A 27456-nucleotide genomic window follows, 5' to 3' on the forward strand; every position below is an offset into this window, starting at 1 on the left:
TAAGCCATAGAACAAGGTTCAAAATGACTGGAGGCCCAAACGCCACAAGACTGAAGTGGCCAGATCAGAGATCCAAGGGTAACTCCATGAAGAAGCAAGGTGGTTCTGGCAAGACTGGGTTAAATAATGCAGGGATTGCTGAGTCAAATGACCAATGAGGAGGTGGCTTGGATAGTTGGAAACGGATGCTTCTGCAGGCTGAAAGGAGTCATAGGCAGGACCAGGACATGGAGAGGCTGCATGGCAGGCAAAACCCTGACACCAAGTTTATCTGGATAATGCTGAATGTTGCTGCTAGCTGAATAAATTGTAGCTATGCCTTGGGAACCCCTTCTTCCCTACCTCTTTTTATCTAGCTAAATTTTACCTGCTAACATCTTGTCTGTCAGTGGAGTAGAGACTCTCAATGTCTTCACGATGACCCTAGTTCCCATCCTGAGGTTAGCAAGTAGTAGAGGTGGGTACCATTCCAAACAGCAGCCCCACTGATGCTTGCTGGAGTGGTGAGCTCCTGGGTGCACAAGGGGGTGGGCGGGTCAGGAGAGAGTGCAGCACGGTCATTTTGATTTGGTCTTCCGGAAGTGAGGATCTGTTTTGCTTCCTGGATTTAAGTTTGGACCTCCTCGCTTAACCTTTCGTTTGGGAGAAGGATTTCTTTCACAGCACTCCTTGTCTGTAAGGATCTGCCTCCAGTTTAGTGAAGTATGTATTGCTAGAAGTTTTTGGGAGTTTTGGCTGTACACCCTGGTGAGAGTTGGTCCTGTCTGGAGCAGGGAAATGCCCCCTATTTGAAGGCCAGGGCTGAGATGATCATCTGTTTTCCTCTTCCTGTCAGTGTAGGAGCAGTAGGAATCATTACCTTAGAGGGAGGATATTGTGGATTGGTAATTTTTTTTTCCTTAAGTGCAAAGTGGAAGCTTTGACACCACCCTTCCTCACCTGGGAAGCTGGATCATAAAAGTACTGCTTATCCAGCAAAAGACCTTTCCTCTAGAGAGGTCCAGGAAGCAGTTGGAGAGGGAATAAGGAATAGAAGAGCAATGACCTCTGGAGACCCACCACCGGCGTCTTTACCATTGGGCACAGGATATTGTCAGGGGATTTTGAAGATCTGGTCTCTCTTGGAACTCAGGTATGAGATGTTGGGGAAAGATGATCCTGCCTCACCTAGGATACCCCACTGACCTGGGACACTTATCCATCCATTCTCTGGAGGGTTAGTCCTCTCTCAGGAACCTGTGCCAGGAACACATACACACAGAGAGAAAAGGGACCCAGTTTGAACACAGATATAATTTTGAACAGTTTATTCAAAGTAATTGGACTATTTGACTTGAAGAAATCACAGTAAAATTTAATTTTGGAACACCCATAATAGTGTCCTGTCTGTTTCCTGCAGCACCGTAGATATTTATTTATTTAATGACATTTCTTACCTGCCCCTCCAAACAAGTTTGGGGCAAGGTACAATTTAAAAAATAAAATAAATTAACATTAAAATAAAAATAAGATACAGGACAAAACAAGCAAAAACAAAGTTACAAAATGGTTTACAAGATGGGCTACTAGATAGTTTCAGTAAATAAGGGGGTTTTCAAAGGTTTTCTGAATTGTTTGGAGTCTTGAGTGAGCCGGAGAGATAAGAGAAGAGAGTTCCATAGGGTAGGCCCAAAGACGGAAAAGAAGCGATGAATTGAGAATAATCTAGCGACCCTCGGAGATGGAATATCTAATAGCTGTTGCCTGGACTAATGGAGGATATAGGTAGGAGTGTGTATATGGAGGGTTGAAGTGATCCAAGGAATGGATGCATGGCAAAGAAGGTTGTGGATAATAACTGCTGTTTTATACTTGATCAGCCACATAATTGGTAGCCAATGTAGCTCTTTCAGAATGGGATTAATATGCTCCCAGATGGGTGTGTCTGTCAATAAACGGGCAGCAGAATTTTGGATTATTTGCAAGGGTCGCAAAGAGTAGAGAGGTAGACAAGTAAACAAAGAATTACAGTAATCAATTGTGAGAAAAATCAAGGATTGAAGGACGGTCTGGAAGTTACAGGGTTCAAAAATAGGTTTTAGATGACATAGCATTTTAAGTTTAAAGAAGGAGTATTTGACGATTGACAGGGACGGCAACTTTTAAACCGGTGCACAAGCACAGATGCACGCGTTTGTCGGCCTGCGCCTAGGGATACGGCCATTTTATAACATGTGCGTGTATATGTGCTCATGTTATAAAACTGCCTGACTGTGCACGCATGTGCGTACAATTTTAAGTGGATGAGTGCCTGTGTGCACAAATGCCGCTTCTACTGCATAAGTAGGGGATTTTAAAAGACATGTGCACCGATGCCATTACCAGTTTTCCCGCTTTGTTCCCAGTTTGCCCTGGTAAGAGATAGGACTTCCAAACCGTCCTAGATTAATAGCCTTCCTTCTTCCCTGTTAGCTCTGACCTTTATAACCCTGCTGATCTGCCTATATTTTTTTGTTTTACTACTTACACGTTATCCATAGCAGAAGTAAAATTATGTGGCAGGGGACCCTGGCGAGCACCAATACGAGTGAGTATTGATTTGCATATTTCATGATGAAATCCAGGAATGCCCCTGCCCTGCCTAGACCATGCCCATACCCCATCTCCTTTTGGAAACTTTTTATTTGTGCGCACAGCGGCATGTATGCGCATTTCCCAGCAGCTTTTAAAATCTGCTTGGTGCAGATTGGCCCAAAATATTCGCTAGGGATGTGCAGAGAGTAAGGATTCATCCGATTCAGTATTTGTATTCGTCGGTGGGCAAATACATTGAATTCGTTCAATGGTGCCCCCGATACGTTGATACGTGTATTCGTTTTCTGGTTCCCATTAAAGTAAATGGGGGAAGTATTTGTAGCCTATTTTTGGCTGCAGAATTGGGGTTTTATTATCAATTTTGATGAAACTTCTGGGGAGCAAACAACAAAACAGCTCCAAGGTACTTAGACTGTGGCAAAGTGGCACCAAAGTGGCATGAATAGCCTGAGGTACTTTAAAGGAGCAAAGAGTGCTTTAACAGAGATGCAAAGCAGCAGCAAGAGTGTCAAAAACACACCACAGCTTCAAAAGAGAGCACCGATAACAAAAAAACATCCTTCAAAAATTGGAAGAAGGATCCATCTGAAGAAAATAGGATAAAACATAAGCATTGTCAAGTTAAGTGTAAAACATTGATAAGCAGGCGAAGAGAGAATTTGAAATGAAGTTGGCCATAGAGGCAAAAACTCATAATAAAACCTTTTCTAAATATACCCAAAGCAAGAAACCTGTGAGGGAGTCGGTTGGACCATTAGATGACCGAGGGGTTAAAGGGGCTCTTAGGGAAGATAAGGCCATTGCAGAAAGACTAAATGAATTCTTTGCCTCCCTGTTTACTAATGAGGATGTTGGGGAGATACCAGTTCCGGAGATGGTTTTCAGGGGTGATGAGTCAGACGAACTGAACAAAATCACTGTGAACCTGGAAAATGTAGTAGGCCAGATTGACAAACTAAAGAGTAGCAAATCACCTGGACCAGATGGTATGCATCCTAGGGTACTGAAGGAACTAAAAAATGAAATTTCTGATCTATTAGTTAAAATTTGTAACCTATCATTAAAATCATCAATTGTACCTGAAGACTGGAGGGTGGCCAATGTAATCCCAATATTTAAAAAAGGCTCCAGGGGCGATCCGGGTAACTGTAGACCAGTGAGCCTGACTTCAGTGCCGGGAAAAATAGTGGAAACTATTCTCAAGACCAAAATCGTAAAGCATATAGAAAGATATGATTTAATGGAATACAGTCAATATGGATTTACCAAAGGGAAGTCTTGCCTAACAAATCTGCTTCATTTTTTTGAAGGGGTTAATAAACATGTGGATAAAGATGAACCGGTAGATTTAGTGTATTTGGATTTTCAGAAGGCGTTTGACAAAGTCCCTCATGAGAGGCTTCTAAGAAAACTAAAAAGTCATGGGATAGGAGGTGATGTCCTTTCGTGGATTACAAACTGGTTAAAAGACAGGAAATAGAGAGTAGGATTAAATGGTCAATATTCTCAGTGGAAAAGGGTAAACAGTGGAGTGCCTCAGGGATCTGTACTTGGATCGGTGCTTTTCAATATATATATAAATGATCTGGAAAGGAAAACAACGAGTGAGGTTATCAAATTTGCGGATGATACAAAATTATTCAGAGTAGTTAAATCACAAGCAGACTGTGATACATTACAGGAGGACCTTGCAAGACTGGAAGATTCGGCATCCAAAAGGCAGATGAAATTTAATGTGGACAAGTGCAAGGTGTTGCATATAGGAAAAAATAACCCTTGCTATAGTTACACGATGTTAGGTTCCATATTAGGAGCTACCACCCAGGAAAAAGATCTAGGCATCATAGTTGATAATACTTTAAAATCGTCGGCTCAGTGTGCTACAGCAGTCAAAAAAGCAAACAGAATGTTAGGAATTATTAGGAAGGGAATGGTTAATAGAACGGAAAATGTCATAATGCCTCTATATCGCTCCATGGTGAGACCGCACCTTGAATACTGTGTACAATTCTGGTCGCCACATCTCAAAAAAGATATAGTTGCAATGGAGAAGGTACAGAGAAGGGCAACCAAAATGATAAAGGGGATGGAACAGCTCCCCTATGAGGAAAGGCTGAAGAGGTTAGGGCTGTTCAGCTTGGAGAAGAGACGGCTGAGGGGAGATATGATAGAGGTCTTTAAGATCATGAGAGGTCTTGAATGAGTAGATGTGACTCGGTTATTTACACTTTCGAATAATAGAAGGACTAGGGGGCATTCCATGAAGTTAGCAAGTAGCACATTTAAAACTAATCGGAGAAAATTCTTTTTCACTCAACGCACAATAAAGCTCTGGAATTTGTTGCTAGAGAATGTGGTTAGTGCAGTTAGTGTAGCTGGGTTCAAAAAAGGTTTGAATAAGTTCTTGGAGGAGAAGTCCATTAATGGCTATTAATCAATTATACTTAGGGAATAGCCACTGCTATTAATTGTATCAGTAGCATGGGATCTTCTTAGTGTTTGGGTAATTGCCAGGTTCTTGTGGCCTGGTTTGGCCTCTGTTGGATCTAACTTCTAGGCCATTCTTCTCACTGGATATAAGAACTAGTTTTGCTGATTTACTGTGAGAACTTACTATACAATAACTTGCCCACTGCACAAATATGCACATTGCACAGGTTGGCTTATACGATACTTTCATTCCCAGTCTCATCTGTTGGCCAGGAGGACACTGGAGAAGGATCAGCAGGGGTCCATGCCATTGTACCAGCAATGATACTGAATAAACTAGATGGTCCTAATGGTCCTTTTCATGCTGTTATCTTCTATGACAGTGGTAAGAACAACGTTGGGGGTTGCAGTATTGCAGACAATTCACCTTTCATTCCCTCCAGGGGAGAGACAAGGGGAGAAGTGATAAAGACAAAACAAAGGGTACAGAAAGGAAGCATCCACAACCTAGTGCCACCTCAGGCTATGGGCTGCCCAGTATACTGGCAGGGTGCAGCTCTTAAGAAACCAGCTGGGTTGGTGCTGCCCAGCACTAAGAGGCTGGATGTTAGAGCAACAACCTAACTTTCGGGCCGATACAGTAAATCCCGCGGGAGAGCTGGCGCTCCGAGGTGAGCGCCCACTCTCCTGGGCGTGCAATCAAGTATTCAAATGAGGACCCATGGTAAAAAGAGGTGCTAGGGACACTAGCACGTCCCTAGTGCCTCCTTTTTGACAGGAGCGGTGGCTGTCAGCAGGTTTGACAGCCGATGCTCAATTTTTCCGGCGTCATTTCTCAAGCCCGCTGACAGCCACTGGTTCAGAAAACGGACGCCAGCATAATTGAGCGTCCGTCTTCCGACCCACGGGCCGTGGGCACATTTTTTTTTTTTTTTAGTTTTTACTTTTTTTTTTACTTTTGGGGCCTCCAACTTAATATCGCTATGATATTAAGTCGGCGGGTGTACAGAAAAGCAGTTTTTTCTGCTTTTCTGTACACTTTCCCGGTGCAGGCAGAAATTAAAATGTGCAGCTTGGCTGCACATTTTACTTTCTGTATCGCGCGGGAATAACTAATAGGGCCATCAACATGCATTTGCATGTTGCGGGCACTATTAGTTTTTTTTGGGGGGGGGGGAATTGACCGCGCATTTTCGATGCACTATTACCCCTTACTGTATGATGGGTAAAAATAGTGCATTGAAAACATGCAGCCAAACACGGGCTAACAGTGCGCTCCACTGGAGCACACTGTACTGTATCGGCCTGTTTGATTGCTGTTTAGATTATTTTTATTGAAAAGCTTGGAGATAAGGCGTGAAGTGGGGCTGAGGACAGAGGTAGGAAGTTCAGTTAAGTATGGAATCTTCTATGCTCATATATCTATAAGCTTCATGCCTTATCTCCAAGCTTTGTAATAATAATCTAAACAGCCATCAAAGTTAGTGGGGTTGTTGCTCTAACATTCAGCTTTAGATATATATATATATATATATATATATATATATATATATAAGCTGCCCAGTTATTGCTGTTCACATGACAACGATATACCCCAGCTGCCAGCTATATATATCCTTCAAATTACTAAGCTTATATATATCCATCCAGCTGTTATCTTCTATGACAGTGGTAAGAAGAACAGCGTTGGGATGTTAGAGCATATATATATAGCATATATATATATATATATATATATATATATATAGCATATATATAAGCTTAGTCATTTGTAGGAAATGGCATTTTCTTTTCTTCATCTTTGCCTCTCCATCAGGCTGGATGGATGAGCAGCCATAGAAGATTCCATACTTAACTGAACTTCCTACCTCCGTCCTCAGCCCCACTTTATGCCTTATCGCCAAGCTTTGTAATAATTATTTATTTATTTAGCGTGTTTTGTATACCGTCATTCGGTTTCACCATCAGAACGGTTTACAGAGTTGTGAAATAAGTATAAAGAGATATCATTGTAGCAAATTGTCATAAGAACATGCCATACTGGGTCAGACCAAGGTCCATCAAGCCCAGCATCCTGTTTCCAACAGTGGCCAATCCAGGCCATAAGAACCTGGCAAGTACCCACATTGTCATGTGGTTGTTGCTCTAACATCCAGCTTATATATATATATATATATATATATATATATATATATATATATATATAGCTGGCAGCTGGGGTATATCGTTGTCATGTGAACAGTAATAAATGGGCAGCTTGGTTGGGCCAATTGGCCTTGTTCTGCCTTGGTCTCTAGTGTGTTACCACATTACTTGATAGGATAAGGTGCACTTCGTTGTAGTGTGTAAAAGACAGAAGACACATTTGTTGGCAGAGAGAGAGAAAAAAAGCATGGGACAGGACATAGAAACAGTAAAGCAATAGTTTAGAATCACAGAAACCCTTATGCGCCGAAGGGAGCACAAGAGGTCAACCATAAAACTCGCCGATTTGCACCATTTATTTCAGGCCCAAACGATCCAATTGCCCACAGAGTGCACCGAGGTAGCTCGCTAATTAAATCATGAGCCGCTGCCAATGTGAGCGTGCGGAGGGACAGGAGGCAATAAAACTGTCAGCGAGAAGCGCACCGAGCCGGCAAAAAAAAAAAAAAAAAATTGCACAGCGGCACCTGGTCAGGGCACGCGCCGCCCTCCGGATCCCAGCGGCGCTAACTTTCCTGCAGCATCGACACTGCCGGCAAGGCGAAGCGGAGGTCGCCCTGCAAAATATCTGCAATAAAAAAAAAAAAAAAGAAAACCACAAACCCAAAACAAACTTGAAGCGGAAAGGAGGTCGCCTGTCAACTTGTGACGGAGGAGCCGTCGGCCCGGGAGGAGGGAACGCGGAGGAGCCGCCGCAGTAGTCTCCCGCCTCGGCAAACTTTCCGGCGGTGATCCGGGGCGCAGTCCGGCGGGACCCCCACCCCCACACACCGCACGCGCCTCCCTCCCCCCTCCTGCCGGGCTCCGGGAGTGAAGGCTCCGGGATCCCCGCGGTTCTGCTGCTGCCGCCGCCCCCGCCTCCTGCTCTGCTGCGGCCGCGTCCCCGGTCCCTGCGGCGGCGGCGGGAGCATGGAGCAGCCCCCGGCCGCCGAGCCCGAGCTGCCCCCGGCCGCCCCCTCCTCCTCCTCCTCCTTGCAGGCGCGGCTCTGGAGGAACCTGCAGCTGGGCGGCAAAGCCAGCAAAGGCGGGCGGCCGGCGGCGGAGCGCCGCACTGCGGAGCCCCCCGTGCCCTCCCCGGGCGGCGGCGGCGGCGGGCTCTGGAGCGGCCTCCGCCGGCGGCGGCAGGCGCTGGACCGCGTCTTCTCCTCCTCCCAGCCCAACCTGTGCTGCTCGCCGGCCGAGCCCTGGGAGGGGGGCGGCGGCTCCGCCCTGCGCCGGCTGCGGGAGCACCTGCTGCCCCCCGACCATCCCGAGGGCTCCCGCTCGCCCGCCGCCGGCTCCCGCTCGCCCTCGCCTTCCGCCCGCAGCCGAGGGCGCCCGGGGGTCCCGCACCACCTCTCGCACCAGAAGAGCTCCTCCCTGCCGGGCACCCACTGCCTGCAGCAGCTCCTCTTGCTCCCGGAGCCGGCCGTCAGCACCACGGACAGCGCCACGCGAGAGGAGAGCCCGGCGGTGAGTACGGGACGGGGGCGCGTAAGGGACGGCTTCAACCCCTCCTGCAAGCCGCCAGAAACTTTCTGGGCAAGGCCTGGGGCGGCGGACCTGCGCTTCTGCCTCCGAAGGCGGAGGCGGGCGCTCGCAGGCTGGCGGCATCGCGTTATAGGGGGCGAGTGGAGCCCCTCTTTGGTGGGGGGGGGGGGGGGGGGGAGAAGTCGAGGCGTTTGATGGGGGGTATTGCGGGGGAGCCGCAGAATTGTTGTGACGCTTCTCCAAGGCTTCGTGTTAAAACGACTGCACATAGCCCCTTGGTCCGAAGGAAATCATCCTTCTTCAGGAAACGTTATATTTAAACGAGTGGAATCCAAATAGCATAAGATTAGTAATCATTAGGCAAGTTTCAGGGAAGAAGGGTATTTCTGAAATCTCCTTCTTGATTTTAAAACAGGGTTTATGATACCAATTTGTAAAACTTTATTTTGGTAGGTAGAAATGTATGTATACTGTACACTGTGTATGGTGTTTCTCTTTTAAACACGTTGGAACACCAGAACTCCTATTGTTCCCTCATAGAGTACCTTTGTTTTTATCGTAGAATACAGTAAGTTCTCTTGTTTTTTTGTAGTTGGTGGTGTTTCAGAACATAGTTGATGGTTAGCAGTTAAATGCCATCTGTCCTTGAATTATGAAATGGATTTGTTACTAAATTCAAAAGTTCAGTCTTCATTGACATCAGTTTTAAGGCGTTTTCCATCAAAATGTTTAAACATCTGATTTTGCTTCTTTGACATTCTTTGCTTTCCCTTGAGTAGTTTTGCTTCCTCTGTTTGGTATAAAAGCAATCTTGAACAGATGGAGAGAAGTTTATAAAATGATTATTTTTGTCAGTGAATTTCCATCCATGCTCTCAATTCCATTATATAAATGTTCTATCTAACCTTTTTGCAAGAACAAAAAAAAAAAAAATGACAGATTTAAAGATGTGCACTTATGGTAGTTTTAATTTTGGTATTATATATTGATTGAAAAGAGAATATAACATGAATGAGAAATAAAGGTATAGAAAACAGGGGTGTACTGTGTATTTTTGCTCTCTCTGAGAATGAGGGAGTGTGGATAACTTACTAGGAAACTTGTGCAGTTGCTGCACTCCTATTATTTCTAGACATTCATTATCTTTGCTTTTACTTCTGAATTATTATTATATTTTTTTTTAGTTCAGCTGTTTTATTCGCTGAGTGTAAGGCCCAGTTTACTAAAGTTTTTTGTCCCCATGTTGTGTCTAAAGGGAAAAGCTTAGTAAATTGGGCCCTTGTTAGAGCATTCCTGGTTCTGGAACTGGCTGTGCTGATATATCAGCATTTCCAGACCGGTATGGCTGGCTGAAGATTGTAGGTAAGATAAAGGGATGACAAAATATTATTAGCGCTAATGTGAATGGTTTAGTGCTGGTATTAAGCTTTGTTTGAAATGCATCACAAATTGTATTCATTTTGCTGATGAATTTCTCTGCACCTTGAATACAATTTTTAAATTAAGATGTCAGCCCTTAATAACAGTTAAACTAGTACAAACCAGTGATGTGATTACTATTTCATTGCAAGCTGCAAGAAAGCAGTGCTTAGTAATGCAGTTTTACCACGGGTCGAAATCAAGGGCAGAATTAACAGTACAGTCTTCAAAAGCATTGCTTTGGTTTGCTAAATATATATATATATATATATTTTATTTTCTTAGCCATCAGTGAAAATGTATAGGTATGACCTATAGTTTACATAATATTGTAAGTTTAATATTAGTATAGCATTTACTTTAACTTGGTCTTTGTGAAAGCAATATTTATTATTTACCTACCTTCCTCCACAATCATACTCTTTCCTCCCTCCCCCCCCAAAAAAAACCCATAACCCATAACTAACCAAATAGAATATCTCAGGGAATGAGTACCTAATGCTCTCAGTGCTTTGGTTGATTTCTTTGGGAATTTTAACATGATGTCATTGCAAAACCATGTTCTAAGATTATGGGCCTCAATATTAAAGTATGCTTGTAACAGAAACACAGTAAGGTCATTGATATCTGTATAGATATGTATGCGTAGATGTGTGTATGTATGTATATACCTGTATATGTATGTATATACATATAGATATACTTTCGGCAAGTTGTGGGGGGAGTTGTAATTCATTCAATTTGAAGGGTTGGGGTGGGTTTGGGTTTTTCATTTTGGGGCAGCTGAAAAAAATCGGCCCAAACCATGGGAAAATGAAATTTCCCGTGGCGGGCTGATAATGAAGGCCGAACCGAAAGGTTCAGCTGAATCACATCTCTATTAGCTAATCTTGCCACTCAGGCTGTGAGCTAGGTGCTTAGTTTGTCGTGAATGTCCACGATCGAGTGCCCAGAAAGGCACCTAGCTAATCTTGCCGTTCAGGCACTGAGCTAGTTGCTCCCTTGGTCACGCATCTATTCGATTGGGCACCCAGAAAGGTGCCTAGCAGAGCTGGCAACTCGGATGCTGAGATAGGTGCTCAGCTAGGTGGTTTTAAGGATGCTCAGACATCGACATAGGCCCCCCCCCCCGAGTTGGTGCTGACACGTAACTCGTTCCCTGACCATGGCGGTAAAAAACCCACATTAAAAACCCCACACTAGCATTGGTGCGGCTCCCTGCATTGCCTGTGATTAACTAATTGCCTCCTTTGCATGCCGTTAGCATGCATTCACGCAGGAAAAACTGCGGGTCTGTAAGCATGTTCATACGCGCTTTATTCCAGCACACAAAAACCCTTATTACATCCCTGCATAGGGCTTTGCAAGGGAAAATGTGTGTACAAATGCACGTACAAGCACACACAAAACCACGGCAGCTTCAGCGTATCTTATTAAATCGGCCCCATTAAATGGAAAAAGTACAGTAGTGATGTATAATCTAAATTTGCAGTTTTCTTATTTTAAATCAAGCAATAAAAAAATAACACTGGCTATGTATGGCCTATTAGCCAGGGCAACCAACATACTCATATGGATAGTAAAAAAAATAAAGAACACTAATAGAGAAAGATTGGGGGGAAAAGCAGTGACATATACAGCTTTCAGAAATTGTCTTTAGTCCTGGGTACTCAAAAAAGGGGAGGGGGAAACAGATCAACCACAATGTCATCAGTTTGTAAATGGTTTGCCCTGTTCCAAACACAAAATTGTGTGGAAAAAAAAAACAATCAAGAAAATGAAGGAGTCCCTCTTGATGGTGGAGCTGGCTAGTTGATAAACCAAATAGATGAGCACTGCAGTGTGTGAAAGGTCTCTCTCTTCTGGGGAGCATCCCCAAATGGTTTACTTGGTACTAATTAGAAAGAGAGCCTGGTTGCAGTCTCTTACAGAAAGGTCATGGTCCATCAAATTCTCTTTCCCTTTATCATGTGGCTGTGGCAAGGGTTTATGCTTGACTTTGACTGAAAGGCTAAAACAGATACTGAAGATGAGATACTGAATTTTTGTCAAAAGGAAACCTTCTCCCTCCTCTGTTAAGATATTCTCTGTGCAAAGTTTAGATTACTTAACTCAGTCTCTTAGGAGGGTGATCCAGCCATGTGCTCCTGGGCCTGGATATCTCTGGAAAGGAAGTCTCTCAGCTTCTGGCTCCTATGTCCCTTGTTGGGATTTTACATGTAGTTTGGCTATGAAGCAAGAAAAGCTATCTGTCTCTCTATTTCCTCAGATCGCAGACTTCTGTCTCTCCCTCTTGATAATTAGTTCTTCAGGAGAAAAACTGATTGCAGAACTGTCAGATACACTCCTCTCTTCCTGGTTCCTGGCCATCCCCGCCCTTCACACACAGAGACAGCCGAATTGCGCCTTTTCTTCCTTAAATGGTCTCCCAGCATTTCTTTGGCTTCCTCCTCTGCTGGCTATGTAGTGCTGTTCTCTGGGCAGTCTAAACAGTACAGCCTTTTTCTCAACTTGTTAGCACTGTGAGTGCTGGATACTGGCTCTTGCAGACCATTTGTCATTCACAGGAGTGCACACATGGGTTTTGATGTATTTTTATATTCCTTCTCCATGGCTGCAGTGGTGTATAGTCTCTGCGGGCTTGAAAACCCTTTTTTGATAGGTCTAAAACACATTACTCAGATCCAGATTCAGCTCTGTCCACAGTGTAAGGCTTCCACACATGATAAGCTTGTGAGGCAGGAACCTGGTTTATAGTAACTTCTTACATGTATTTGATTAAATAAATGGATATTATTTATAAATGTATTCAGGTGCATTTAAATGTAGATATTTAGATGTGCATATAGCATGAGATTGATAGATTTGTGTGCATCTATAGGCATATGCATAGATATAAGAACAGAAGAGACAAATAGACATTGTGGGGCGGATTTTAAGAGCCCTGCTCGCCGGTGCGCATATGTTCAATAGGCCTACCGGCGCGCGCAGAGCCCCGGGACTCGCGTAAGTCCCGGGGTTTTCCGAGGGGAGCGTGTCGGGGGGGGGCATGTCGGGGGCAGGGCAGAGCAGCGCGCCATTTTCGGGGCGGGACACGGCATTTCGGGGGCGGGCCCGGGGGCGTGGTTTCGGCCCGGGGCGGTCCGGGGGCGTGGCCGCGCCCTCCGGAACCGCCCCCGTGTTGCGTCTAGGCGCGTCAGCGGCCCGCTGGCGCGCGGGGATTTACTTCTCCCTCTGGGAGGCATAAATCCCCCAACAAAGGTAGGGGGGTTTAGACAGGGCCGGGGGGGTGGGTTAGGTAGAGGAAGGGAGGGGAAGGTGAGGGGAGGGTGTTAGCGAATTCCCTCCGAGGCCGGCTGCATGGCTCGGCGCGCGCCGGCTACACGAAATCGGTAGCCGTGCGCGCGCCGATCCAGGATTTTAGCGGCTACGCGCGTATCTACTAAAATCCCACGTACTTTTGTTTGCGCCTGGAGTGCCAACAAAAGTACGCCAACGCGCCGTTTTTGAAAATCTACCCCTGTATCTTTAGGATTATAACTTAATTGACTTCAGAATGAATGTAAATCTCTTGTTTATGTTTATCCATAGAAAAAGCATTGGCAAATTCAGACCTAGATTCATCATTTTGCTATAAATATAGTGAAACTAGCACCCACAATAAAAAAAAAAAAAAAAAAAGGGGCAAGGTTAGGCAAATTTTCCTGATACTGCATCATAGGTATTTACCCATGTAACCAGCTGAAAAGGTTTTGTGAGAGAAAGAGAGACACTCTGTATGGCCCACAAAAAAGTTAACTATTTATACCATTGTAAGAGGGGGCACTAGTAACTTGATTGCAGCTAGATAGAGAGTGCATTAAGCTAGGTCGAGAGAACACGGTACAAATCTATTCTTCTTCTACTTTTCATCACTCCAAATCCACTAAATCTTCACTGTTAGTAACTGTGCTATTCGGACATATGATTGTGCAAGTAAAACTGCCCACCAAAACCCACCCCACAAACTTCAAGCCAAGTTCATAATGACCCCTTTTACAATGGTATAAAAGTTCAATTATAAGTGACCCTCCACAGAGGCGCTCTCTCTCTCTCTCTCCCCCCTCAAACCGGCATTTGCGATAAATAAATTAACTTTGAATGTTTTGATTATTCAATAGTATTAAAATAGATACAATTATTTTAAATAAGAACCTGTTAATACAATATTATACAATGTAATCTAATGCAATTTATGTGAACTGTTGTGATTGTCTGTTGGAACAACGGTATATAAAAAGCATAAATAAATAAATAAATACTGTTTCAGACGGTAACGTACAGCTATCGCTGGCATAACGCACAGAAAAAAGATGGTTATTTCTGGCGTTAAAACCTGCGGTGCTGTGCATTTCTTTATCGCATGCCACGTTAACCGACCCTCATTTCCATATACTCTGCCCAAACTCCTCCCACTCAAACACTAATTTTAAATTTGCATACACATTGCGTGATGCGGTATTTATCGCGTGCGATATGGCATTACCGCATGCGTTACTGCCCTAATGCTCGCAATAATGCCCTGACGCATTTTGATAGATGACCCTGTCAGTAATAAAACTGATAGTGAAGACAGCGCTCTTTCATTTGTGTGATTATTTAATAAAACTTGTAACCCTCTGAATCCAAAACGTGAGCTGTATGCAGCAAGCAGAACATAAGCAAAGGGGGTTATTTACTGAAGGTTTACTCCCATTTTATTAATAATAATAAAACATATATTCCTCTCACTCTCCACAGTTTGATGTGAGTTACATCCCCACATACATAATATTATAACATTACAACACCATAACAAAACATAACGAAATATGTGTAAAATTCATTGATCAGAATAATTATTTTGTGTCTATGGGATAAATGCTTACAGGGTAAGCCCATTAATGTGCGTTGCGGCGTTCAAGCAGAGAGAGTGACTGCAGTTTTAAATTGGGCTCCCAAGTACACGTGGATCATTTTGGCTATGGCTTTAGCAGCTTTTACACGAGTATGCGGTCGGATTTTAAAACATGCTCGTGTGAGGGAGAAACCGGTTTTTCCACGTAGTCACCAGTTTGCCCTGTTGATATCGAGAACTTCAAGACCCTTCTTCATCCTGCAAGCCCCCCGCTTGACCCTGAAGCCTTACGCTGTGTTAAATGCCCTAAAACGCTAGATCTCCAGACTTGCTCCTCATCAGGACCAGAAGTAAAGTTACGCGGATAACAAGTCAACGCTTGCCAAAGCTTTTTTAAAGTGCAACCTTACGCACGTACGTCTTGCCCTGCCCTGGAACGCCCATGCCAGGCCCCTTTTCCACCCCCTTTCTCTTGACGCGCACACGGGTATGTATGTATGTGCATACTTCACAGGGTCTTAAAATGCGTGTTGCTTGTGCAAGGCCCACATATGCACATTTGTTGCCGATTTTTGCCCAAGCAATGCTTTTAAAGTCGACCCGTCAGTAAATCGGGCTCAAAGCGAGGTAAAATTAATAGTAAAATAATTCATCACTCATCATCAAATAAACAGTAGCTAAACAGAATAAATCATCAACAAGAGAGCACAGATATAACACTAATAAGGGCTGGGACAACAAAAATCTCTCTGTGATAGCAAAGTCATACAAACTGAAGACATTTTAGATCCAAGTATATCATTTGCTGTGTATTTCAGAGTAAATATTTGTCTTTTACCTCCTAATGCATTTTGGAGTGGCGTGCACTGCATGGAAGGACAGATGTTTTGAAGAAATCATCATAGCAGGCATCTATATTTGGTTTAATTTATTTCTGGGCAGGTTTTCTTGGTTGCTTGTTCTTTGCATTACATTCTCCTGCATCGATGCAACTTTTTAAAGAATTCCTCTGGCAAAAGCTGCAAAGTCACATGTTTTCCCTTGATATAGAATGGGCTATTTTTAAAAAACGTCTTGCAACCACTAAGATTAGATCCTTACTGTGCCCATGCCACTTATGGGCCCGTCAAAGTCAATGCTTATTTCTCCAATGGGACTTGAAGAGCTCTGGGCTTCATTAATTTAGTGCTGCAAGATACCAAATGTACTAAAAGGACTTGCCCATCCTATGTCTAAGGAAAAAATGCTTCGTATATCTGTTGCACGTCTTCAGCACTAACATAAAAGAGCCATTACAGCATAGCAGTATTCACTGACAGGGCTGTCAAAGTTACCATTGGGCTGACAAATGAGCCCCTAAGTATTCTGCTAGAATGAACAATGCATTTGTTGTGTTTATAAGTTCAGAGTATGCATGCAAAATATCGAAAAATGATATTACAGAGGGGCCTGTAGTTTGGAATGCTTTGTATTCTGTTCTGTCACTCTTCACACTGGCAGTAATTATCATCACTTACATTGTGCCACCTTTCATTAACAATTAGTAAAATACTTAATTCATTATGGAAAACTGGCTAGTCTTGTTAGAATGGTTCCTCTTGACTTTAATAATATGGTTTTTTATATTCCATCTTTCATGACACTTGAAAGCAGACTACACTCAAGCACCACACACACACACACACACACACGTCCCTATCTCAAGAGTGCTTACAATCTAAGGACCTGATTTTCTAAAGAATTGTCATGCTTAAGATTGGGTTATACCTGTGTAAATGCACTTTATCTGTGTAAGTGGGCTTTTGAAAATTGCTACAATATATGCCATTGAATTGTGAATAGGTTTTACCCACATTAAGTACACTTTTCACAGGTAAATGGCTTTTGGAAATTGCTATGATAGTATGTGACATTTACATGCATAACCTTCTTTGAGCATTCACTTCTTAGCTTGTATCTGAGGCAATTGAGGATGAAATGATTTGCCCAAGGTCACAAGGAGTGTCAGTAGCTTTCCTGGTTCAACCCCGGCTACTCACCAGAAGTTAAAATATGCAAGGTTATTCAGAGGACAGATTTTTATAATGCTGCAAATAAGGCAAAGAGGCAGATGTGAAAAAAACAAAAGATGAAGTCCTAAGTGTAGGCCCCTAAGTTAGGTGCTTGTTTTCAACTGAATAAGAGCCTTTGATGGTAATGTTCAAACTGGCATGCAGGTGCACAATGGAACATGTGAATTGGCCTGCGCCCAGGAACGTGTCCATTTTATAACTTGCACGCATGTTAGCCTGCCCTGCCCTCACTTACCCTAGACCTTTTAAACCCCTCAAAATGGCTTGATCCTTTTATTTTATCACTTATACGTCATCCATAGCAAAAGTAAAGTTACACGGCAGGGGACCTTGGTACATTCCAGGGAACGTAAATATTTACATACACAACTCTTGGGCACACACTGCTCCTTTTTGGAAACTTGAGATGGGCGTGCAGCGGTATTTACACGTGTGTCTGGGTGCTTTTTAAAATATCTTCGAGCCTGACTTCTTCCCACATCTCCTAATTGATGCGTGTGTCAGGCTTTTAAAATTCACAAACATTTATTCAAAATCTCAGGGGCTTCTGAATTTAGGGCTGACATTTATTTGCCTAGATTTAGCTCCTAACTGTTTTTCTCCACGTTAATATCACCCTTGTAGCTGTCTACTTTTTAAGCTCTGAAATTTAGATTCCTAATGAAAATAGGATTCTAAATTTAGGGACTCAGCCTTACTACATTTTCAAAAGTAGGGGGTTAAACCCTATGAAAATCAGCTTCAGTGTTTCTTTTGTGATTTCAAATTAATGATTGATTTTATTGAATGTGGTAGAAGTGAACAAATGAGCTTGTAATTAAGGAGCTCCCTCACCTGCAAGGACAGCAGGCTGAGCAAACAGCAGAAGGATGATTTGCACGGTGATGACATTTCTTGTTGTGAGAGAAGCAAGCCTGCAGCTGAAGGTGAACTGGAAGATAAAGGTGAGAGTAGAAGTCAGGACTCTCCAGAGAAGCAAACAGTATAAAAAGCTGAGACAAAACTGTTCCTTTAAGCTGGGGCTGCTCAGATTTAGGGGGAAAAAAAGGCTAATTAGGCTAATAGTGTGTGAGAAGAGGACCATCCTGAACCTGCTTCTGCAGAGGAGAGAGGGGACTCTGAAACTTCAGGCAAAATGGATAACGTCAGGTTGGATGTGTTGTAGGGAGCATCCTTATATGTCATAAAAACTCTGGCCTGACACTCCTGAAATGAATATGAAAAGCAGTGCTGCAACTGTCATTAACCTTTTCATTTTTAGTTGGAAGTGAAGTTCTGCTGTAATCTCTTGAGTCATGCAAACAAGTGCCTCAGCTCTTTACAAGACCCTCATCTGCTAGTGATGAGCAAGGGGTTCTGAGTCTGGGAGTGAGGCCGACATAGGAGCTACTGGTGCTGCAGTGCTCAGGCTTGCTTGCTGCCTAGGAATTGTTTGGGGGGGGGGGGGGGAAGGGGGTGCATGGGGTAGGGGTGGCTGTCACAATTTCTCTTTAAAGTATCAGCAGATGTTCCACCAGTACCATAAAAAGGAAGTAGGGTGTGGATGTGCTGGCACTTTTCTTAACTTCTATTTCCTAATAGAATCCATGCACTTCTCTCTCTCGTTTTTATTTTTTTTTTAAGGCTCGCTGATATGGCTTTGTAAGCAGACTAGGGATGTGAATCGGGCTTCGGATGATTGAAAATATCGGACGAAATTTTCAAAATTGTCAGAAATCGGGGGGCTCCCCCAAAACGATAGGAAAACCCTATGATATTGATCATGGGGGTTCTCTTATCGTTTTGGGGGAGGGCAGGAAAAAGGCACACAAAAATAACCCCTAAACCCACCCCGACCCTTTACAACTAATACCTTAGCTTCTCCCCCTCCTGACCCCCCCCAAAAACTTTTTACAGGTACGTGGGGGTCCCTGGAGCGATCTCCCGCTCCCGGGCCGTTGGCTGCCAGTAATCAAAATGGCGCCGATGGCCCTTTGCCCTTACTATGTCACAGGGGCTACCGGTGCCATTGGTCAGCCCCTGTCACATGATAGGAACACAAGATGGCGCGGGCCACTAAGATTAGATCCTTACTGTGCCCATGGCACTTATGGGCCCGTCAAAGTCAATGCTTATTTCTCCAACAGGACTTGAAGAGCTCTGGGCTTCACTAATTTAGTGTTGCAAGATACCAAATGTACTAAAAGGACTTGCCATTGGTCAGCCCCTGTCACATGGTAGGAGCACAAGATGGCGTGGGCCATCCAGTGCTCCTACCATGTGACAGGGTCCGGCCAATGGCATGGATACCCTGTCACATGGTAAGGGCAAAGGGCCATCGGCACTATTTTGATTAGTGGCAGCCGACGGCCCGGGAGCGGGAGATCGCTCCAGGGACCCCCACTGGACCACCAGGTACCTGTAAAAAGGTTTTGGGGGGGTCAGGAGGATGGGGGAAGCTAAGGTATTAGTTTTAAAGGGTCGGGTGGGTTTTTTGTTTATCGGCTCGGGCGCAGCCGATAAACAAAACCGCGATCTGGCCCGATGAAAAAAACCCCACATGTGAATCGGAACCGGAATCCAAACCGATTCTGGTTCCGATTCACATCTCTAAAGCAGACCAACGTAACTCCAGTCCTGGAGTGCCACAAACAGGTCTGGTTTTCAGGATACCTCTAATGAATATGCATGAGGTATATTTGCATGCACTGTCTCCATTGGATGAAAATCTATCTAGTGAATATTCATGGGTGATATCCTGAAAACCAGACCTGTTTGTGGCATTCTAGGATCAGAATTGTCAACCCTCTGGCCTGAAGGAATGAGCTGCAAGGCTCACGGTTCCTAAAACTGATGATTGAAATTCAGATAAGAATTTTCTTCCCTTGTTATGTCTGTCTTTGTTTCTCTATACTTTTTATGGGAGGAAAGTTCAAAAGGAATGTATGAAAATACTTTTTCACTGAGAAGGGAATTCCAGTGGAAGTTATAGGGGGCCAAAGCAGTGGCAGAATTCAAACATGCGTGGATAGACACAAAGGGACCCTAGTGGTGGAAGGAGGGATGGAGACCGCAAATCAAGTAACACCTGTAACAGCACAGTAAGCAGGTCGAAATGAGCAGAGTAAGGGGATCCAATGGTTCTTTTCTACTGATATCTTTGTTTATTTAAACAATGCATGCAGATTTACTTATTGGGTGCTTAGGTACATAGGCAGAACTTAAGAGTTGTTTTTCCCAGAGAATATTAATGGTCCTTTGTAAAAAAAAATGTCTTTATTTTTTGCTTGAATCACACGCTAATGAAAAAAAGTCTAATTGATTTGGTGTAGTGATTGGATGAGGAAGAAACTTTAAGCCATGGTTTTACTGTTAGTACTGGAGATGCAATTTTTCTTTTTTTTTTTTTTTACAGAAAATATAAACAAAATTTAGTGTCAATAGACATGATTGTGAAAGTTACTTTTCAAAATAATCATGTTGGCTTTACTAATGTTTATGTGGGAAAGGAGAGAATTATCTATTTTGAAAAGACTGGGCAAAGTTCTAAAAGGCATTAGCAGAATTGGTTTTATATTTTGGAAGAGCTTTTGAGCCCAGTCTACTAAAGTGTGCCAAAGTGTGCTTGCGATTTTCATTTTTATCGTAGGTGGGGTTTTTTTTTTATTGGGAATTATTTTCAAATAAACCCAGTAGCAAAACAGTGCACCTACTTTTTCTATGGACTTTTATTGCAAAAATGTTATCTACAGCTTATGAAGCATTTAGTGCACACAAGGCAAGTTAAATTCATAGCTAAAGAGCTGGTTTGCATATTTTTGCATTGCAGTCACTCAGCATTGAATTTGTGATAAAACTTGCCAGAGATAAAACTAGGTGTGCTGCAAAGAGCTTTTGCTAAAACAAAATTCAGAGATGGTAACTTTCAAACCTGTGTATGAGCGCAAATGTGCACAGGTTTGTTGGCTTGTGTGCGTGCAGCAGCATGTAAACACGTAACCCGGTGGCTTTTAAAATATGCTTGGCGCGTGCGAGCCTGACTTGTGCACGTATCTCCCAGTTTAGGCGTATCCCAGGCTTTTAAAATTCACCTTTAAATGGGCCATCAGCGCGCCTTCTCTCATTGAATGCACTCTAATAGCAAGGTTAGCACACAAAGGTGCCGATGCAATAAATATGAGCAGAAAGCGGGTGCTGAACAGTCAGCACTCGCTTTCTTAATGCACCCCCAGGTGCCCCCTGGGGGCGCCATGCAGTATTTAAATTAGGGGGTCACATTAGCAAGGAGGCGCTAGGGTTGCTTGCGCTCTCCTAGCGCCTCCTTGCTAACGAGAACCTGATCAGCGTTGGCTGTCTCGGTTTTTTATTTGCATTGGGAGTGAATGCCTAATATCCTCATTCACATGCATTTGCATTTGATGAGCGCTGTTAGATTCACTCCGCATTGGATGTGCGTTGTATAGGCGCTAATCCCTTTATTGCGGGTTATGTAGTGCGCTCGGCTGAGCGCACTGTATTGCATCGGCCCCAAAGTGGTCTTTATGAATTTTGCCACACTTTCGTTCATTGGCCTCTTTAAGTATACTGTTGATGTTTGAATTAATAGAATCATTTAGAAACTCATTCAAAATCTATCAAAGAGCTGTCATTGGATTTAAATATTAATGATATATTTGATTTTTTGGAGAGCTTCTTATCCTGAGGTTATATATATGATACATGACTTAGTGCAAGTGCCAATCTTTTATCCTGTTTAAGTCTGGGCTGTTTTAGACATAATTCAAACGGTCCTTTTGACCACAGCATTATAATATTTGGTTTACTTTACCTTTTTTTTTTCATTTGTATGGTACTGACATTTTGAGTCTCACCTTTGAAAGGACTCTTTTGTGGAGGATGTTTTATCTTATTTTTTTGATTCAGTGGGCAGATAAAGAGTTGATCTTTGAACCTGCTGGGATGCTGGAAAGATTCAAATAAAAATGTTCTGTCAGCAGTACAGAGTACCTAGCATACATTAACACGGTAAATGAAACTTGGGATGCACTAATTCATGGATTTCCTAGAGGCCTTTAATATCTAAAACAGTGTCACGGTCTAAGATGATTGGAAAGAAAAGCGGCAGATCTGTTGGACAGTAAGGTTCAGGATGCACTAGGAAGATCATTCTTCACTTGCTTGGTAGCTGAGATGGACGTGCCCTCAGAACGTTTTATATTTGCAGTTAGAAAAACGTTTCAGAGCAAAAAGATCACGGCTTGAAAGATACAAATGGAAAAGAGACCTGTGAGCATGAAGAGATTTGGAAATTTGCTGCAGGTTTTTGTTCCGAGCTGTTTGAGGTGGAGGAAGTGGACGGAGCAGAACCGAGGCAGCAGCTTTGTGAGGATTTCAAGAGGATCTGCAAGGATGTGGAACATTTGGTGAGAACAGACACAAGATTGCCTATTGAGTTCTATAAAAGAGTAATGGACTGTTATTTGTTAAGGCTTTTGCTGTCTTCTTCTGCTTGGGTATGGTTAGAAATTTCATATGAGCAGTAAGCTGTGGAATTTGGCGTTAATCAGGTCGCGTGAAGCCCATCCTCCGCCTCCAAGGAGGAGAATGGAGCACTGCACTCCTCGACCAGATGGACGGCCATTGGTGTTTCTCCATCAGAGGCTAGGCCAGTGATTCTCAACCTTTTTTCGGTCGGGACACGCCTGACTGATGGTCCTCACATGCCTGACACACTGCTCATTACAATCTATGGCAGAAATTAAAAAAAAAAAAAAAAGGCTCCATATTACCTTTATTGTTAAGAATGACAAAAGGGAAAAATAAGAGTACTCTCTCTGAACATAAATTATATAACAGCACCAACTTCCAGCACTCAAACAGTAACCACCTTACCTAAGAAAAGGCAACACTGAAAATATTACACCAGGCCTTAAAACTCCAATATTTCTATTAGGAAAATGGAACAAGCCAGGCTGCTATAGAGCCCTACCTAGAAACTAGAGATGTGAATCAGAACCGGAATCGATTCCGGTTCCGATTCACATCGTGAATTATTTTTCGTGCTGCCCGATAGGGTTTTTTTCTTATCAGCTGCGCCGAAGCCGATAAAAAACCCACCCCAACACTTCAAAACAGCTCCCTTAGCTTCCCCCAACCTCCCGACCCCCCCCCCCCCAAACATTTTAAATTACCTGGTGGTCCAGTGGTAGTCCCGGGAGAGATGGCGCTGGCCATCCAGTGCTCCCTCCATGTGACAGGGGCCGGCGAATGGCACGGATACCCTGTTACATGGTAAGGGCAAAGGGCCATTTTGATTAGTGGCCATTAGTGGCCATTTTGATTAGTGGCAGCCGACAGCCCGAGAGCGGGAGATCGCTCCCGGGACTACCACTGGTTCACCAGGTAATTTAAAATGTTTTGGGGGGGTTGGGAGGGTGGGGGAAGCTAAGGGAGATGTTTTAAAGGGTCGGGGTGGGTTTAGGGATTGTTTTTGTGTGCCATTTTTCCCACCCTCCCCCAAAACGATAAGAGAACCCCACGAACAATTTTGTGGGGTTTTCCTATCTGTTTTAGGGAGCCCCCGATTTCTGACGACTTTGAAAATATCGTACAATATTTTCAATCGTCAGAAATACGATTCACATCCCTACTAGAAACTACACAACAGCAGAATACCTTACCTCACCCACATGTGCAGACCCTCACCTAACAAAGAATAAAGAGACATAAAACATAAATAGAAACATGAAGACGAAAACTGAACTGGGAACTGCAAAAAATGAGATTCTGCATGCAGTGCATCAAAGGAAAAAGAGAAATCACAGGTCCTTATAAAATAAAGCAAGAAATATAAAATCAATATCAGTAAAACCATACTAATAAAAAGAATAGATTATTCCAAAACAGCTGATGAATGGAATATCAAATAATTAAAAACTTATACAAAAAATTTCTAGACACCAATAAAATATTTCAAAACAGAAGACACAAAGACCCAATAATTAAAAATAAGGATAAAAAAATGTTCAACTCTCCATACCTGGAAATGTTCGATTTCCGAGAGCCCTGAAATTGTTGTGAATTAGGAGGGGGGGGGGGTTGCCTGCAGTTTTCTCCTCACTCTGTCACACACATGCTCGCTCTCTCACTTACATAGGCTCTCAGTCACACAATTACACACATGCTCTCTCTCTCTTATACACACAGGCTCTTAATCATACATACACATGCTCTCTCCCACTCACACACACAGTTTCTCAATCACACACTTACATTCATGCTGTCTCACACACACACAGGATCTCAAACACATATGCTCACTCACTCACTCACTCACTCTCCCCACCAAACTAGCGGCAGCAACAGCCTCCTCCTCTTCCAGCCCTTGTGGTCTCAAGAAAGTCCCATCGACCACGGGGATCAACGTTGCTCCTTGTTTTGCTCGGGGCGTCGTTGCTCTTTATCGGGCTGGCGCTGCTCTTCTTCGGGCGAACCCTGCACGCACCGTACCTAACATGGTTTCTTCTTTCCACGTGCGCGGCCACTGCACTGCGCTTCCTCTTCCGGCCCCGGGGTGTGGGAAGAAGAGTCCATGTTGGTGCCGCTGACTCCTGCCCTCCTGCCGCATTCTGCCCAGGCTATCAGCATTTTAAGCCCGGCGGAGGAAGAGTTCCATTTCACTGGGGCAGGGGGAGCAGTTGGGCCAGCGGGGAACTGGGAAGTGTGGCGACACACCGGTTGAGAACCACTGGGCTAGACAGTGTTTTAAAGCTGCAGATGGGGAGAACTGATTAATATTAAAAATAAATAAATAAATAAAATAAATCTCCCTTTTCTATTCAGGCTACAAAATCTTATTCAAACTTCTGGTAGACTAAGTAAGATGATTAGTTTCGTAATACACTCTGGTCAATCTTGCTGTGTAATTAATACATTTAATTTTGTAACCGAAGCTGGGTTTAGAAGCATCAATACTTTTTTTTTTTAATGTGGGTGCAATTTCTTTAAATCAAGAGCAGGTCTTTGACAGAGCTGATCATGGTTGTTTGCTCAAAGTTTTGCAGGCTTCTGACCCAATTTTATTTATGTACACTATAGTATAGTAGTATTTGTGGTCTTTCTAAGATTAATGATAAGTTGAGCTGCCCTCTTTTGCTACAGAAGGAGACCTGTCAGTACTATTCTTTTTCACAAATGTTATATTGTTTACCGGTAGAAACTTTATGCCATAAACTAGGGAAGCATTTATCTGATGTACCTTCTTTTATTTTTGTAAGAGCGTAATATTTCCACTATTCGGGAGTAGAAGTAAGAAAAGAGAAGTATCCTGTACATGCCAAAGAATCTTTGGAAAGGCCTGGTCTACCAATATCCGCTGGGCTAAGAACAATGCAATGCACTCTCTAACACACTTGTTAAAGAAACGGAATGGGAGCAAACTAGTTTATTAGGATTACTTTAGTAAAGATAGTAATGATATTCTGGAACAAACATGGGAAGGGAGCCTTGAAAAGACTGAATGTAGATATAAAAAATGTAGGTGCTCTTTATCTCCCCTTATGTTTGACGGGATATGTTTCAGTCATTAGTTTGCTTCAGTGTTTTGCCATGAGTCAGTTTATCTGTGCCTGAGCCCCATTTCCCCACAACCATCACTCCTATTAAAAATCCAAATACAAAAATACAAATTCCTTGCTAAATTTCTTGTGGGACAAGATGTGGTTAGAGCAATGCGTTTTATACTTGAGATGGGGGAAGGAGGTCTGTTCTTCACTGGGAGGATAACTTTAAGCCCATATATGCATGTATGAGGGTGCGAGAGCTCATGCTCATGTATTTTATAACATGCATGCACACTACATAAAGTACACTTAAATCTACCCAACAACATGCTCACGTATCTAAAAGATATGTGGCACGTATTTCAACATACCTAGATAAGTAGCATTTTATCACTTACCCGGCTGTATTTCTTAGCCGGATAAGTAGCGTTTTTTAGACTTATCCGGCTAAGTGGCAGCAAAGCTGCTACTTTCCCAGAGAAGTAAAAAGTTATGAGGATAAGTGTCTCAAAACGCCTACATATGAGTATTGTGCTTCTAATTTTAATCATTTTCACATGGAGATTTAAGTTGTGTACTTTCCTTAGCACTTGTCGGCTTTTATGCATGTAAATCATCAAATCTTATATAAAGCGCGTGTGAAGGAAATTACCAGTGTTACCAATTAGTCCACCAGTTTGCCCAGTCTGTCTCTAGGTCATCAAGACCCTCCTGGTTCTTCAGCTTGGACTCCTTCTAGTTTACCCTGACCCCTCAGGCAGTCAGTATTTGACTATAAAGGATGTTATTCGCACTTACACCAGATAATTAGCAGGGGTAAACATATTGTGCTTTTGGGAAGCACAATATGTTTACCCCTGTGAAGCGCACGCACATTTGTTACCCTGCAGGTAACAAATGTGCGTGCGCTTCACTTTCGCAAGTTGTAAAGCAACAACTTGTATGCATAAATGTAAGCCCTGCCCAGTAACGCCCCGGCCTGCTTCTTTTTTATATGAGCAAATTTATTCGCACACTGTTATTTGCAAGTGTATATCTGAGGTTAATAAAATACCATTTATGCAAATATATGCTATTTGCGTGCCCCTCTGATAAAATTTGTATGCGTGCAACTCTTTGAAAATTCTCCTTTTAGTGAGCAGCATGGCAGCTTTGCAGCTGCAAGCTCTGCAGAGACTGCTCCACGGTGTGGAGCCCACACCGTGAAGAAGGCTCACTTTTCTGGTCCCACAGAAAAAGGGGAGTTCTTGGACGTGACAGCTCCTTTTATTGAACTTGGATAAAGCAGATTATGAAAGTATAATTTCTTTTAATGAAAAGGATTTTAAAGTTAATTGAAAACAGAAGTATTTATCTTGCTTTTTAGAGCAAAGCAAAGTTTTTTTTAATGTAGATATTAATGCGGAATTTATTTTAATTTGCATTTGATTTCTTTTTCAGTAAATTAACAAATTAAGCATTTGATTCAGTTGCAAACCTGCATATTGAATTATATACTTAATCAGTAAGATTCATGTCATGGGTTTTATTTATTTATTTATTTTTAATGAAAAATGTTCACCTATACAGATCTTATTTTAATTTCTTTTTAGAATGTTGTCTCCTAAAAACCTGGACGTTTATTTTGGTGCCATTATAAAGCATGCTAATTAATAAATTGAGGAAGAAATAATCTGATATATTATTTAGGACCTAGGTACTAAAAGTTGCACTAAAAGATTTTAGCATACATGCAGCAAAATTTTAATGTGCATGCTAAAATGTCATTTAATGAATGGTGCACTAAATGTTTACCAAACAAAAAACAAACTTTATAAAATGCAGAAAGATGTGGTAAGCCTGGGGAGGAGTGGGAAGAGGGCTTAGGGCA

General features: G+C 42.9%; 1 protein-coding gene across 3 annotated transcripts in view; it reads left to right on the forward strand.

Annotated features, from left to right (window-relative positions):
- Window positions 1-7845: 7845 nt before the first annotated feature.
- Window positions 7846-27456, forward strand: part of MCTP1 (multiple C2 and transmembrane domain containing 1) — a 1134628-nt gene continuing 1115017 nt past the window's right edge. For 2 of the 3 annotated variants that reach the window (XM_029573135.1, XM_029573151.1), the window contains exon 1: window positions 7846-8661. In XM_029573135.1, coding sequence (XP_029428995.1) covers window positions 8119-8661 — 543 coding nt within the window. In that variant the 5' untranslated portion in view covers window positions 7846-8118. The remainder of the gene's footprint in view (window positions 8662-27456) is intronic. The other variant, XM_029573144.1, reaches the window with a different exon arrangement.

This window comes from Rhinatrema bivittatum, chromosome 1 (genome assembly GCF_901001135.1).
Source record: "Rhinatrema bivittatum chromosome 1, aRhiBiv1.1, whole genome shotgun sequence".
Lineage (NCBI taxonomy): Eukaryota > Metazoa > Chordata > Amphibia > Gymnophiona > Rhinatrematidae > Rhinatrema > Rhinatrema bivittatum.